The 16,849-nt window shown below is 36.9% G+C and overlaps 1 protein-coding gene across 7 annotated transcripts in view; it reads right to left on the bottom strand.

Annotated features, from left to right (window-relative positions):
* WWP1 (WW domain containing E3 ubiquitin protein ligase 1) overlaps positions 1 to 16,849 on the bottom strand; it is a 138,054-nt gene that overhangs the window by 72,666 nt on the left and 48,539 nt on the right. For all 7 annotated transcript variants that reach the window (XM_043483769.1, XM_043483767.1, XM_043483770.1 and 4 more), the window contains exons 4-5: positions 15,950 to 16,088; positions 15,187 to 15,311 (exon numbers count right to left, since the gene is read on the bottom strand). In XM_043483769.1, the coding sequence (XP_043339704.1) occupies positions 15,187 to 15,311; positions 15,950 to 16,088 (264 nt within the window). The remainder of the gene's footprint in view (positions 1 to 15,186; positions 15,312 to 15,949; positions 16,089 to 16,849) is intronic.

A 16,849-nucleotide genomic window follows, 5' to 3' on the forward strand; every position in this document is an offset into this window, starting at 1 on the left:
GAGCTGTATGAGCTGCTTGTATATTGTGGAAATTAACCCTGTCAGTTGTTTCACTGGCTATTATTTTCTCCCATTCTGAGGGTTGTCTTTTCACCTTAGTTTCCTTTTCTGTGCAAAAGCTTCTAAGTTTAATCAGGCCCCACTTGTTTACTTTTGTTTCTATTTCCGTTACTCTAGGAGGTGGATCATAGAGGATCTTGCTTTGATTTAGGTCATCAAATGTTCTGCCTATGTTTTCCTCTAAGAATTTTATAGTTTCTGGTCTTACATATAGGTCTTTAATCCATTCTCAGTTTACCTTTGTCTACGGTGTTAGGAAGTACTCTAATTTCATTCTTTTACATGTAGCTGTCCAGTTTTCCCAGCACCATTTATTGAAGAAGCTATCTTTGCCCCATTATATACCCTTTCCTCCTTTGTCAAAAATAAGGAACCCCATAGGGTTTTGGGTTTATTTCTGGGCTTTCTGTCTTGTTCCATTGGTCTATATTTCCGTTTTGTGCCAGTACCATACTGTCTTGATGACTGTAGCTTTGTAGTATAGCCCGAAGTCAGGACGGTTGATTCCTCCAGCTCCATTCTTCTTTCTCAAGACTGATTTGGCTATTCTGGGTCTTACTGTGTTTCCATATGAATTGTGAAATTTTTTGTACTAGTTCTGAGGAAAATGCCATTGGTAATTTGATAGAGATCGCATTGAATCTGTAGACTGCATTTGGTAGAACAGTCACTTTCACAGTATTGATTCTTCCTACCTAGTTCAGCTCAGTTCAGTCACTCAGTCGTGTCCAACTCTTTGCGACCCCATGAACCGCAGCACGCCAGGCCTCCCTGTCCATCACCAACTCCTAGAGATTACTCAAAACTCATGTCCATCGAGTTGGTCATGCCATTCAACCATCTCATCCTCTATTGTCCCCTTCTCCTCCTGCCCCCAATCCCTCCCGGCATCAGGGTCTTTTCCAAAGAGTCAATTCTTCTCATTAGGTAGCCGAAGTATTGGGAGTTTCAGCTTCAGCATCAGTCCTTCCAATGAACACCAAGACTGATCTCCTTTAGGATGGACTGGTTGGATCTCCTTGCAGTCCAAGGGGACTCTCAAGAGTCTTCTCCAACACCACAGTTCAAAAGCATCAATTTTTTAGCACTCAGCTTTCTTCACAGTCCAACTCTCACATACATACATGACCACTGGAAAAACCGTAGCCTTGACTAGACAGAACTTTGTTGGCAAAGTAATGTCTCTGCTTTTTAATATGCTATCTAGGTTGGTCATAATTTTCCTTCCAAGGAGTAAGCGTCTTTTAATTTCATGTTTGCAATCACCATCTGCAGTGATTTTGGAGCTCAAAAAAATAAAGTCTGACACTGTTTCCACTGTTTCCCCATCTATTTGCCATGAAGTGATGGGACCAGATGCCATGATCATAGTTTTCTGAATGTTGAGCTTTAAGCCAACTTTTTCACTCTCCTCTTTCCCTTTCATCAAGAGGCTTTTTAGTTTCTCTTTACTTTCTGCCATAAGGGTGGTGTCATCTGCATATCTCAGGTTATTGATATTTCTCCCAGCAATCTTCATTCCAGCTTGTATTTCTTCCAGCCCAGCGTTTCTCATGATGTACTCTTGCATATAAGTTAAATAAGCTGGGTGACAATATACAGCCTTGACGTACTCCTTTTCCTATTTGGAACCAGTCTGTTGTTCCATGTCCAGTTCTAACTGTTGCTTCCTGACCTGCATATAGGTTTCTCAAGAGGTGGGTCAGGTGGTCTGGTATTCCCATCTCTTTCAGAATTTTCCACAGTTTATTGTGATCCACACAGTCAAAGGCTTTGGCGTAGCCAGGAACATGGAAAATCTCTCCATCTGTTTATGTCATCTTTGACTTTTTTCACTAGTGTCTTATAATTTTTTGTGTACAGTTCTTTTGTCTCCTTAGGTAAGTTTATTCCTAGATATTTAATTCTTTTTGTTGCAATGGTGAATGGGATTGATTCCTTAATTTCTCTTTCTGATTTTTCAGAAATGCAAGTGATTTCTGTGCATTGATTTTCTATTCTGCAACTTTCCTAAATTCACTGATTAGCTCTAGTAATTTTCTAATACTATCCTTAGAGTTTTCTATGTAGAGCATCATGTCATCTACAGTGAGAGCTTTACTTCTTCTTTTCTGATCTGGATTCCTTTTCTTTCTTTTTCTTCTCTGATTGCTGTAGCTAGGACTTCCAAAATTATGTTGAATAAAAATGACAAAAATGTCTTGTTCCTGATCTTAGGGGGAAATGCTTTCAGTTTTTCACCATTGAGAATAATGCTTGCTGTAGGCTTATCATATATGGCCTTTACTATGTTGAGGTAGATTCCTCCTATGCTCATTTTTTGAAGAGTTTTAATCATAAATGGATGCTGAGTTTTGTCACACAATAGGTGCAGGGTTTTTCTGCACCTATTGAGATTATCATATGGTTTTTATCTTTCAATTTGTTAATATGGTGGATCACACTGATTATTTTGTGTATATTGAAGAATCCTTGCATCCCTGGAATAAACCTAACTTGATCATTGTGTATGAGCTATTTGATGTGTTGCTGAATTCTGTTTGCTAAAATTCTGTTGATGATTTTTGCATCTACGTTCATCAGTGATACTGCCTATAGCTTTCTTTTTTTGTGTTGTCTTTGTCTGGTTTTGGTATCAGGGTGATGGTGGCCTCACAAAATGAGTTTGGAAGTGTTCCTTCCTCTGCAATTTTTTGAAAGAGTTTTAGAAGGATAGGCATTAGCTCTTCTTTAAATGTTTTGATAGAATTCTCCTATGAAGCCATCTGGTCCTGGGCTTTTGTTTTTTGGGCGATTTTTGATCACAGCTTCAATTTCAGTGCTTGCAATTGGGTTGTTGATAATTTTTATTTCTTCCTGGAAGACTGAACTTTTCTAAGAATCTGTCCATTTCTTTCAGTTTATCTATTTTATTGCCATATAGCTGTTCATAATAGTCTCTTAAAATCCTTTTTATTTCTAAATTGTCTAGTGTAACCTCTCCTTTTTCATTTCTAATTTTGTTGATTTGATTCTTTTCTCTTTTTTTCTTGATGAGTCTGGCTAAAGGTTTGTGACTTTTGTTTATCTTCTCAAAGAACCAGCTTTAAGTTTTCTTAATGTTTATTATTGCTTCTTTCATTACTTTTTCATTTATTTCTGCTCGGATCTTTATGATTTATTTCCAGCTACTAATTCTGGAGTTTTATTTTTCTCTTTTTTCCAGTTATTTCAAGTGTAAAGTTGTTTATTTGATATTTTTCTTGTTTCTTGAGGTAGAATTGTATTGCTATATACTTCCATTTTAGAACTGCTTTTGCTGCATCCCATAGGTTTTGAGTTGTCGTGTTTTCATTGTTTTGTTTCTGGAAATTTATTGATTTCCCTTTTGATTTCTTCAGTAATCTGTTGGTTATTTAGAAACATGTTGTTTAATCTCCATGTGTTTCTGTTTCTTACAATTTTTTTTCTTGTAACTGATATCTAGTCCCATAGCATTGTGGTCGGAGAAGATGCTTGATACGATTTCAATTTTCTTAAATTTACTGAGGTCTGATTTGTGACCCAAGATGTGGTCTATCTGGGAGAATGTTTGATGTGCACTTGAGAAGAAGGTGTATTCTTCTGCATTTGGATGGAATGTCCTGAAGATATCAATGAAATCCATCTCATCTAATGTATCATTTAACACTTGTGTTTCTTTATTTTTTGTTTTGATGATCTGTCCATTGGTGTGAATGGGGTGTTAAAGTCTCCTACTGTTATTGTGTTACTGTCAATTTCTCCTTTAATGTCTGTCAGTGTTTGTCTTATGTATTGAGGTGCTGCTATGTTGGGTGCATAGATATTTACAATTGTTATGTCTTCCTCTTGGATTGATCCTTTGATCATTATGTAGTATCCTTCCTTATCTCTTGTAATCTTCATTTTAAGGTCTATTTTGTCTGATATGAGGATTGCTACTCCAGCTTTCTTTTGCTTCCCATTTGCATGGAATATATTTTTCCATCCTCTCACTTTCAGTCTATACATGTCTTTAGGTGTGATGTGGGTTTCCTGTAGACAGCATATATATGGGTCTTGTTTTTGTATCCATTCAGCCAGTCTGTGTCTTTTGGCTAGAGCATTTAATCCATTTATATTTAAAGTAATTATTGAAATATATGTTCCTATTGCCATTTTCTTAATTATTTGGGGTTGATTTTGTAGATTTTTTCTTCTCATATTTCTTGACTATATAAGCTCCTTTAACATTTGTTGTAAAGCTCATTTGGTGGTACTGAATTCTCTTAACTTTCGCTTATCTGAAAAGTTTTTGTTCTGTTTTTATTTCTCCATTTTTTAAATTTCTCCACAATTTTGAATGAGATCCTTGCCAGGTACAGTAATCCTGGTTGTAGATTTTTCCGTTTCAGTACTTTAAATATATCCTGACATTCCCTTCTGGCCTGCAGAGTTTCTGCTGAAAGATCAGCTGTTAAGCACATGTGGTTTCCCTTGTATGTTACTTGTTGCTTCTCCCTTGCTGCTTTTAATATTATTTCTTTGTGTTCTTTGTTAGTTTGATTAGTATGTGTCTTGGCATGTTTCCCCTTGGGTTTATCCTGTATGGGACTCTGCACCTCTTGGACTTGATTGACTATATTTCCTTTTCCATGTTGAGAAACTTTTCAACTGTAATCTCTTCAAAAAATTTTCTCATACCCTTTCTTTTTCTCTTCTTCTTCTGGGACCCCTATTATTCGAATGCTAGTACGTTTGATATTGTTCCAGAGGTCTCTGAGACTATCCTCAGTTCTTTTCATTCTTTTTACTTTATTCAGCTCTTCAGAAGTTATTTCCACCATTTTATCTTCCAGCTCACTAATTCATTCTTCTGCTTCAGATATTCTGCTGTTGATTCCTTCTAGAGTATTTTTAATTTCAGTAATTGTGCTGTTTGTCTCTGTCCGTTTATTCTTTAATTCTTCTAGGTCTTTGTTAATTGATTCTTGCATTTTCTCCATTTTGTTTTCAAGGTTTTTGATCATCTTTGTTACTGTTATTCTGAACTCTTTTTCAGGTAGTCTGCCCGTTTCCTCTTCATTTATTTGGACTTCTGTGTTTCTAGCTTGTTCCTTCATTTGCGAAGTGTTTCTCTGCCTTTTAATTATTTTTTTTAACTTACTGTATTTGAGGGCTCCTTTTCTCAGGCTTCAAAGAAAGCTGAATTCTTTCCCTGAAGAAGGTTGAATTCTTTCCTCCTTTTGGTTTCTGCCCTCCTAAGTTTGGTCCAGTGGTTTGTGTAAGCTTCCTATAGGGTGAGATTTGTGCTGAGTTTTTGTTTGTTTGCTTTTCCTCTGATGGGCAAGGCTGAGTGAGGTGGTCATCCTGTCTGCTGATGATTGGGTTTGTATTCTTGTTTTGTTTGTTGTTTAGATGAGGCATCCTGCATAGGGTGCTACTGGGGCTTGGGTGACGCTGGGTCTTGTATTCAAGTGGTTTCGTTTGTGTGAGTTCTCACTATTTGATACTCCCTAGGGTTACTTCTCTGGTTATCTAGGGTCGTGGAGTCAGTGCTCCCACTTCAAAGGCTCAGGGCTTGATCTCTGGTCAGGAATGAAGCTTCCACAAGTGGTCTGTTATGACATTAAATGAGATTAAAACAAATATCCAAAAATGAGAAACCAAAGGTGAACCCCAGACAAATGGCAGTACAAAATCAGGCAAATAATAATTAAAATAATGGAATATACATATACACCCATGAGCAAAGTCAAAACAGTCCAGCAAAAATAAAGTACAGTAGACTGACCCAGCGAACAAAGGAAATCAAAAATTATATTTATCAGGTAAGAACAAAACTAACTAAAGCACAAACTGGAAAACAAAACTTAAGCAAGGTGTCAAGTGGGGAATAAAGCAATGAAAACAAAGTAACAAATATGTTGACAGGAAAGGAAAGAAAGAAAAGAAAGAAAGAATAGATATGCAAATTTAAAGAGGTAGATAAAGATTTACATACATTAAAGATTAACTGCAAGGGGAAAAGAACAATAGGAAAGGCAAACAAAGGAATAAGTATAGAAAAAATATAATACGTTTAAATTAAAATTATAAAAAAAATGAAAAAAAAAATGGAAGAAAAAAGGATAACTCCACAGAACTTCAAGAAAGCCCAAAGTAGAGGCAGAGGTTTATAACAATAAAAAGTGTGGCTGAATATACACATATACATATACTCCCAAAGACAAGAAACAGTCCAACAAAATTAAAGTACAATAGATTGACCCAGCGAACAAAGCAAACCAAAAATTATATCTACCAGAACAAAATTAACTAAAGCACAAGCTGGAAAACAAAACTAAAGCAAGGTGCCAATTGGGGAATAAAGCAATGAAAATAAAACTAACAAATATGTTGAGAGGAAAGGGGAGAGAGAAAAGAAAGGATAGGGCAAAGTCAGATACAGGTAGATAAAGACTTATATACGTTAAAGATTAACTGCAAGGGGAAAAGAACAGCAGGGAAATGAAACAAAGGAATAAATGTAGAAAAAATAACAGGCTTAAAAAATTAAAAATTAAAATTAAAAAAAGAGAAAGGAAGAATAAAAAAAAAAAGAAAAGGAAAACCCCACAGAACTGCAAAAGCCCAACACAGAAGCAGAGGTTTATAACAATAAAAAATGTGACTGAGGAAAAAAAAGAAAAGCTCAAAAGCTTAACTGGGTTTCCTATTGCCAGTCCTGCTAACACTCCTATCTTTCCCCTACTAACACTCTGGTTTTTCCCCCTCGTTTCTTCATCCTACCGAGTTTTGCATGGTTCTATATATTCTTTTCCGCTGGTCAGGTCCTCCTGTCGGCTCTCAGCTGGTGTTCTGCATGCACTTCTGTGTCTGAAGGCGTATTCCTGATGTATCTGTGTAGAGAGATGTATGGCCAAGTCCACCTACTCCTCCGTCATCTTGTTCTCCTTCTCTCATCTTTTTGTTTTTAAACGTGTAAATGTTTGGATTCTCATCCTTGAAAGATTTCCTGGGTATGCCCACTTAGTATTGATAATATCTCTCAACTCTTTGAAGATATTTCTCTACTGTTTTCTTCTACTACTGTTAATTATGTTGTCTAATTTATAAATCTTTACAAATGACCTATTTTGCTCCACAGTTGCATTTTTTGGTCTTTGGTGTCACATATTTCACTTTGATGAAAGCATGATTTCTTTATCATCTTGCTCTGAATATCATGAATCATGGATTTATTTTTCACCAGTGTTCAAAAACCCTTCAGCCATTATCTCTTGAAATTATCTCCTCTACTCCACCCTCAAATCCAGGGCTCAGGAAACTATATACCATAGGCCAAATCTAGCCCGTTACCTGTTTTTGTAAAATAAGGTTTTATTTGAATACAGCCATGTTCATTCGTGTACATATTTTCGATGGCTGCTTTCCCACTACAACGGAAGAGCTAAATAGGTGTAACAGAGATTACATGACCTGCAAAAACCAAATATTTACCATCTTGTCCTTTAGAGAAAATGTTTGCCAACCTCTGCTTATGGGTGGCTTTTTATAACTTGTAATCTTTGATGGTGAGTTCATTTTCTGATCTTAATGTCAGGGTAATCTTTGGGCTTTAGTACAGGCACGGTCTGTTTCTTACTCTGTCAGTGGTGTGAAGACACCCCACTACAGGAGTCCAAGCTCAGCTCCCCAGTAGGCTGTCAGTCAAAACTGCTCAGCATCATCCACTAATATAACTCCAGCTCATAAGTTTTCTTTGCCTTTTTTTCTCTTCAAAGAAGGGCCTTGCAGACCACCCTTGCCTTTTTGCAAAACTCATCAAGGCCACAGAAAGCCGCCCTATTCAGGACCTAATTGTTCTGCAGTGGGAGGTTCTTTGCAACACTGAGCCTCTCACAATATAAACATGGAAGACTGGGATGTAACATTTATGAGTCATTAAACTGGGAGAACCATCACACAAATAATTCTCTCTACGTGTGTGGGGGGGTGGGATGGAATATGAGGGTATTATTCCATTATTGTATAAACAAACCAACTCTGACATTTCTGTTCACTCAGTACGTGAATGCACAGTATGTGTCAGATACTGCACGGGGAAAGCAGGACAAACCTGGATCAACCCAAAGCAGACCTCTTCCCTACCATCACTCCACTTATTTCCTTCAATAGATTTACCACCAGAATTGGAAGCGGGAGCCCACCTCCCCAACTGAACTGAAGTCTCCAAGAGACTTCTAATTCAGTGGTGTGTCCTCAGTATTTGACAAAAGGTAGGCGCTTAATATAAGTTTAAAATCAACTATTAAGATAGGGCTGTCCTCAGGAAACTTGCAAGGCAGTAGCGGATTTTTCTTCCTACCTCCTAGACACTTTCTTAGTCTTATTCACTGACTGGCTGCTCTGGGTCTTCACTGCTGCACTCGGGCTTTCTCTGGCCGTGGCGAGCAGGGCCCACCCTTCCTTGCGGCGCATGGGCTCCCCCTGTGACGGAGCGCAGGCTACAGGCCCTCAGGCTTCAGGAGCTGCAGCACGCAGGCTCGGTACTTGCGGCATGGGGACTCCAGGATGCACAGGCTTCAGGAGCTGTGGCACAAGGGCTGGTGCAGGGGCTTAGCTGCTCCACGGCACGTGGGATCTTCTCAGACCAAGGATGGAACCTGTGTCTCCTGCTATGGCAGGTGGATTCCCATCTGCTGCAGCACCAGGAAGTCCTCTTCCTTAGTTTTGATTGGGCAAAAGATCAGTCTTTCACCATGGACTTGTCAAAAACATATACTCTTTCTGTACCACAGAAAACAAGAGACCTTCAGAAATCGCAGTCTTCACAGAATTTCACAGAATTAGATGGGAGCTCACAGTCACATTCTGAAGCTGTTTTCTAAAAGTGCTTGCACATAGTATTATCTACTGCAAAGGAACAAATTACCCTAAAATTCAGTCACTTAAAATAACCACAGCCACTTAATATTGTTCATAGTTTCTGTGGGCCAGGAGTTTGGGAGGGGTGGGAAACTGCCTAAAAGGCAACTCATGCACAGAGCTGACAAGCTGGTATTGATGAAGCTGCCTCAGTTTCCTCTCCACTTGGGCCCCTCCACGGACTTGTCGACAGTCTTCACAATGGTGACTTGTTTCCTGCAGTGAGTCATCTAAGAGACCAGGGCAAAAGCTGAAATCTCTTCACTGATCAAGTCTTGGAGGTCATATACCATTACTTCTGCATATTCTATTTCTCACACAGACCACCTCTGTTTCAATGTGGGAGGGGACTACAGAAATGTATGAAATAGAAGACAGGAATATATAAGGGCCACTTTGGAAGCTGGCCAACATGCACATAAATAAAATAACAGGATTTTAGAAAAGAATGAGTGCATTAGGTTACAAAAGCTTGTAAGGAACAGTCTCAAGAATAACCAGGTTTTCTGAATTCTAACTCTTTCCATCACATCACAGTATGAGCTAGTGTACTAGGTTCCCAGCTCCTATTATGTAACAAAATAATTTCAGAATTTATGAAAAAAAATTAAAGTAAAAATAAAGCTAAAATGTGGAAGAAAATGGATAATTATTAAATATAAGTACTGGAAGGGATCCCTTGAGCTTAGTAATAAAGGAAAATGGATAAACTTTAATGACTGAAATAATATTAAACTTCTATAAATAAAAACTGGGAACAAAAAATAAGGAGGTAAATGATTAGCTTGGAGAAAAAAAGAGCTTTCACAAATTGGTGAGGAATAAAAGGAACAAACCAGCAAAAAAAAAGTAGTAAGAAAATGACAATCACAAATGATGAAATATGATTGATCAATAAAATCTGACTTAAAAGTTAAAGAAATGTTCTGGTAAGAAAAATATTCATCTTTTTAATCTATTAGTATGGCAAATATTTCCAAATGGGCACTCTCATGTGCTACATTTTATGTACAAATTATTTTAAGTTTTAGGGAAAGCAACTAGACAGCCATGCATAGCTAAGAGGCTTAATACTATTTTCCCTTCCACTAAGTAATTTCAGTCCTAAAAATCTTTCTTAAGACTAGAAACACACGTATCACCAGTAATAAAAATATTGTTTGTTCAAAACCTTGGCTTAAAATATCTCAGGTTGTTCTGATACTAAGTGAATTTTAAAAGAAGAACTTAAGACTTAGTAGACTAAACAAATAACTAGCTTTAACCAAGTAAATAAGGCTAAAAACAAAATGTTAATAAATTTGACTATGCTCTGTCTTCTACAATAAATGACACATTCTTCGGCTTTGTTTCTCTATCATTCAATGTAAAGAGATAATTTTCACTGTAAATCATTTTGGACGTATTCAATTTGAAGTGATCTTAATGGATTTTAAAATACTTTTGTTGATAAAAGCTACTAACACCATGAAAAACAAAAAACAGTCTAATTCCAGTGTTTAAAAGGCAGCTACCTGACTCCTCTCTAGAGTGTTTCAAGTGGCTCTGACAGTTTCAAAACTGAAATATAAAATGAAATTCTGTCCAATCTAGGAATTAGTTACACTACTCTTACACTGTTCACCCATGAATATAATGACAAAGATTTTCTCCTTGCCCAAATTCAAGTAAGGCTCCTCTGAGCTTTCTTCTCGACTAAGCCTCAACCTTGGCTATATAAAAACAAGCACAAAAGATTTTATCCACCCCACTCTTCCCCAAATGAAAAGACTTTAACAAACAGTAACATAGTTTTAACAATTCAAGGAGACGCTAGACTCCAGCCTGCCTTGAAAGAATTTACTGTTTGCTCCAGGCAACACCTGAGGTAGGCCACCCTTTCCAAGAGGTTTGACTAAAAAGGGCTCACAATGGTGGATCCTTTCTTTGTCCCTTTAAGATGTGTGTGTGTCCACTATTCAGAATTGTCTTTCTCAAGGGCCGGAAAGCTATTCCTCTAAAATGTAATCATCAGGAAGGATGGCATCTCAGGCTTCATGGGAGAATAAAATTCTAAGTAGTTGAGAAAGCTGGCCTAATTACATTTACACTGATGAATTCTTTGTAATTTTTCACTTCCCTGACTCCACTTAGTTTCCACTCACCCCTTTTTCTACTCCCCTATTCTCACTTTGAAATGCCTGATTACCTCTATATAAATTGAAGATTTATATCAGGGGCTTCCCTGATAGCTCAGTTGGTAAAGAATCCACCTGCAATGCAGGAGATCCCAGTTCGATTCCTGGGTCAGGAAGATCCACTGGAGACGGCTACCCACTTCCAGTGTTGCTAGGCTTCCCTGGTTGCTTAGCTGGTAAAGAATCCACCTGTAATGCGGGAGACCTGGGTTCGATCCCTGGTTTGGGAAGATCCACTGGTGAAGGGAACAGCTACCCACTCGAATATTCTGGCCTGGAGAATTTAATGGACTGTATAGTCCATGGGGTCACAAAGAGTCGGACACGACTGAGCAACTTTCACTTTCACTTTCTAAATTGAAGATGAGTTCAGTTCGAGCTGGAACTTCTTCCTTATTGCAAAGGTGTATTACTGACTAAAATATATCCTTACCACTAGTGTCTGGCTTTAACTTTGACAACAGATTTTTTCCTTTGCAATTTAAGAAATAGTAGGTTTGAGAGGAAGGTTCAGTAGGAATAGTAGGTTTGAGAGAGAGTAAACAATCTATCTGCTGACACAGGAGATGTGGGCTCGATCCCTGGGTCGGGAAGATCCCCTGCAGAAGGAAATGGCAACCCACTCCAGTACTCCTGCCAAGGAAATGCCATGCACGGAGGAGCCTGGGGGATACAGTCCATGGGGTCACAGAGGGCTGGACACAACTTAGCAACTAGACAGCAGCATGGCTGACCAACAGTTCATATTACACCATGAAGGCTGAAGAAGTAAATACCTTCAAAAATAGATTAAAAAGAAAACTATTCAAATGAATTAACCCTTGGCTCTACCCCAAATATATCAGGAGAACGGATACATAAAAACATGAACTTGTGAGAAGAAAATGTCAAGGACAATGTTCAAGTGCTAAACCAAGAGGCTGAATCAAAGGCAACCAAGGATTTTATCAACTATGAGTATATCTGTACATTCCACAAGGTTGTCTAGAACCATATTAGTTTTCTATTACTTCTATTTAAAATTAAGCAGCTAAGAATAAGAAAATCTGTACTCTAGTTCAAAATCTGCGATTATTTCCATTCTTGACCAATTCACTTCTGCTTAGTCACTCGGTCATGTCTGACTCTTTGTGACCCCACAACTGTAGCCCGCCAGGTTCCTCTGTCCATGGAATTCTCCAGGCAAGAAAGCTGAAGTGGGTGGCCTTTCCCTTCTCCAGGGGATCTTCCCAACCCAGGGATCGAATCCATGTCTCTCACATTGCAGGCAGATTCTTTACTGTCTGAGCCACCATGGAAGCCCCCAAGCAATTAATTTAGGTTAATTTACTTAATCAACAGAATGAGTGCCTGGGATTAATGCTCACAGGTTTCTCCTGCATTTAAGGCACTATGATTCAATAACATTTTTAATTTTTGAAGTTAATTTACTTATTTACTTCCCTTTTTGTTATAAGCTAAGTTGTGTCCCCCTCCTCCAACCCCATCCCATTCATACGTTTAAGCCCTAACCTCTGGTACCTCAGAAGGTGACTTTTTTATTTGGAAGATCTCTAAAGAGGTAATTAAGTTAAAATGAGATCAGCAGGGTAGTCCTAATCCAATGCGACTGCTGTCCTTTCAAGAAAAGGAAACTGGACACAGATATGCCTGGTGTGCTGCAGTCCATGGGGTCTCAAAGAGTCGGACACAACTGAGAAACTGAACTGAACTGAACTGATGCACATACATAGGGAAAATCACATAAAGATGTAAGGTAAAGATGGCTAGTCACAAGCCAAGAAAAGAGTCCTCTGAAGTAACCAACCCTGTCAACCTCTTGATCTCAGACTTCTATCCTCCAGAACTATGAGAGAGTACATTGCTTTTGTTTAGGCTACCCAGTCTGCGGTGTTTTGCTATGGCAGCCCTGGAAAACTAATACACCTTTCAATTATCAAAAAAAAATTTAAAAAAACACTGACTGCCTAGGGTGTACACGATGTTCCTACTATAATTTCTGAAACCTCTGACTTCAGACATGCAAGAATGTTTTTGTTTTTCCTCTGAGAACATTCTGCCTAATTAAATAATAAGTGATAATTTTAAGTATATACAATTTATAAGAGTTTCATTTCCAAGTATATAGACATTACAACCTTCCCACAAAATCACTTTGGCAGATAAACATTATAATCTTTCTGTAGAGAATAATTACAATCTTTATAGGAAGGTTCAGTAGAGCCTAATGTAACAGATTTGGAAACAATCTAAATGGCAACAGTAGGAACATGGTTTAAAAATTATGGTTTGCGGTAAAATATTATGAAACTACTAAAATTAGCTTTCAAAGAATACCAATGAATTACACAGAGAAATGCACAAGATTTTTAACATTGAGAGTTAAACAGAATATGAAGGTGAATATGATCCCAATTATTATACATGTACACATGCAGACAAAATTCACCAAAATATCAGCACTCATTATCTCTAGGCTGTGAGATTATGAGAAAAAAACCACTGTACTAGAAAAGAGGTCCTCTGTAAAAGCTTAATCCAGAGTAGAAACAGCATATAAATAGGTGAAACCAAATAGTCAATTCTGAAATAATACAGGTAAATTGAGAGGTATTACATATTTATACCAATAATGCCACAGAGCTGGGGGTAAAGTACAAATCCAGCTACCATCAGACCAAGCAACATACATTTGCATACAAGACCTACTACTTATCCCTGTCACAAAGATGAATTGAATGACCAAAAGCCATAACATAACAGAGAATTAAACTTTCAATGCTTAAGAGATTTTTTTTTTTTTAATCACTACACATAAACATTGAGGCTTCCCAGGTGGCACTGGTGGTAAAGAATCTGCCCACAGGAGACATGGGTTCAATCCCTGGGTCAGGAAGATGCTCTTGGAGAAGGGCATGGCAACCCACTCCAGTATTCTTGCCTGGAGAATACCACGGACAGAGAAGCCTGGTGGGCTACAGTCCATGGGGGTCCCAAAGAGTCAGACATGACTGAAGTGACTTAGCACGCACTCATACATAAAAATAAGTGTGGCTTTTACATTTTCTTGACTCATAACTCCTTATGTCCAAATACTATACTAAAAACAGATTTTTCAGTTAATATGAATTTTTTGTTAAAAACAGAATTTTTTAAAAAAATTAACATTTCAAAAATAAGCATTTTAGCACATTTGTCAGGAATAAGAAAATTTCTAAGGAACTAAGACGATGAACATAAAGATTTACAGTTGTATTTGAGTGAACTATTAGAAACTGCCTAAACATCAAATAATAAGAAACCAGTTAAATCATCCAGTTTTTAATACTCTTTGGATCACACAGTATTTTGAGAATTTCATAAAAGCAATTTCTCAGAATTAGAAGTAACAAGTATATACACCCAAATTTGCATATACCATGATAGAAAGTTTACAATAATTAAACTACTTTTAAGAATTCTTATGCTAGAAAAATTTTATGTAATGGAAACATAATGTTCATATTATATTCTTAAATGAAAAAAGAAGAGGATAAACCAATAGATACAAAGAAGGAAAAAAATGTGTCTATAGTTATCTCTGGATAGTAAAAATTACAGATAATTTTTATATTCCTCTGTGATTTTCTATAGACTCCATATTTTCAAAACATGAACTAGATAATGAAAAAAGAAAATTAAAGAGTCAGAATCTATTTTGTACAGACAAAATTGTTATTAGCTAAGAAACAAAGAGTAGGCTCAGATAACGATCAGTTTTCAAGCCTTTGAATATAAATCACTGATGATCACTGATAAAAGGGTATATTCACAGACGACTGGGGTTATTTTGTATAACTTTCTTGGATAGAGAAATGCCAGTGTACATATTTCGTATTTCAAATGATGTTATAAATTTTTAAAAAGTCATAGGTAATAAATGAATCTCTCCTTTTATAAATACAAAACTTTTTTTTTTTTTGCTTTTAGACTTCAGGATATTTTAAGAATGTCTAAAGTAAAATTAAAACAAAAACAAAGATTAGAACAAAAAACTTACATTTTCTATTGTGTATTAACAGAGCTTGTTTCAAATCTACTGTTGCTCTTCCTAACAAAGCATCTGCTTTTATAGTATGATGACTCCAAACTCGAAATTCCAATGTAGACTGTGGGGTCACATTTCTGTAAGGGTAAAATTTTAACAAAAATACAGGAGAATACATTTACTTCAATAATTTTCAAAAAGTCATGAATTCAGCTTATTTAAGGAAAAAATACTACATGAAACAGTAAACTAGCTGAATTATAAATAAAAACATTTATTTTCAAGTGCATTAGGAATTCAATATCTAAACAATTTCTGTAATTGACAAACCAAAACACCAGCAATACATCAAAAGTCTTATTAAGACTTCACACTAACATTAATTCTACTTGAACAAATATCTAAAGATTTAAGACAGCTGACTGCATTAGTTATAATATTTTTACTATACATAAATTTCTAACACTGTATTTCAGAAATGCCAAATGGTTTTCTGCTCTATTTATTTTTACAATAAGAGAAAATATGATTATATGGAAAAAGTTTGTAAAACAAAAGCAAGAATTATTATGCTTCATTTCTAAAGAAAATAAAATTAACCAAAACTTTTTTCACATTTAAAATTGTCTAGTAACACTAAAATATAGAATTCTCTACTTTGAAGTTATCTCACCAAAATAATAGCAACAAATCACCAAAAAACCCCACCACCAGAAAAACATTCCCAAAACAATACTCTCTTGAAAAGTTTGCATTCTTTACACCAGATACTTACACAGTTAGCTGTTCGTCCCATTTTGGATTAGAAGAACTACTGGATTTTGCTGTTTTCTTACTTTCTCCATCTGCAGCTACTTCTGTATATATTGCTGTTCCAAACCAGTTCTTTTTTCTTTTTAGTTTGGCACTAGAAACTAACAAGAAGCATGATAACCACCAGTGAATATATTTAGCCACAAAGTGTGTGCGCTAAGTCGCTTCAGTTGTGTCCGACTCTTTGGGACTTCCCAGGTGGCGCTAGTGGTAAAGAACCTGCCTGCCAACGCAGGAGACGTGAGTTCGATCCCTTGGTCGGGGAGATTCCCTGGAGGAGGGCATGGCAACCCACTTCAGTATTCCTGCCTGGAGAATTCCACGGACACAGCAGCCTGGCGGGCTACAGTCCATGGCGTCACAAAGAGTCAGACGCGACTGAAGAGACTTAGCACACAAAATAGTATAAATCAATACAAATGGAATTGTGCTTCTTGAGCAACTCAAACTCTTTTTGCTGGCAAGATGAAGAAACAATACAAAAGGGCTACTGTTAATGCCTGAGAACCATTTGACTTTAAGTAGTTTTACTGAAATATACTATAGCATATAATTCACCCATTTAAACTGCACAATAGTTTTACTATATTCACAGGAGTTGTACAACCATCACCACAAGCAATTTAACATATATTTATTACCCCTAAAAGAAACCTCATACCATTAAGCAGTCACCCTTCTATTCCATCCCACCTCCTCCTCCCCACCAGCCCTAGGCAACAACTCATCTACTCTCTGTCTCTATAGATTTGCCTGTTCTAAACATTTCAAATAATGGATTTAGATTCAAATAACATGGTCTTTTGTGACTGCCTTCTTTCACTTAGCATTCTAACTTCATCCAAGTTGTAGCATACATGAG

Source organism: Cervus canadensis, chromosome 12 (assembly GCF_019320065.1).
Source record: "Cervus canadensis isolate Bull #8, Minnesota chromosome 12, ASM1932006v1, whole genome shotgun sequence".
Classification (NCBI taxonomy): domain Eukaryota; kingdom Metazoa; phylum Chordata; class Mammalia; order Artiodactyla; family Cervidae; genus Cervus; species Cervus canadensis.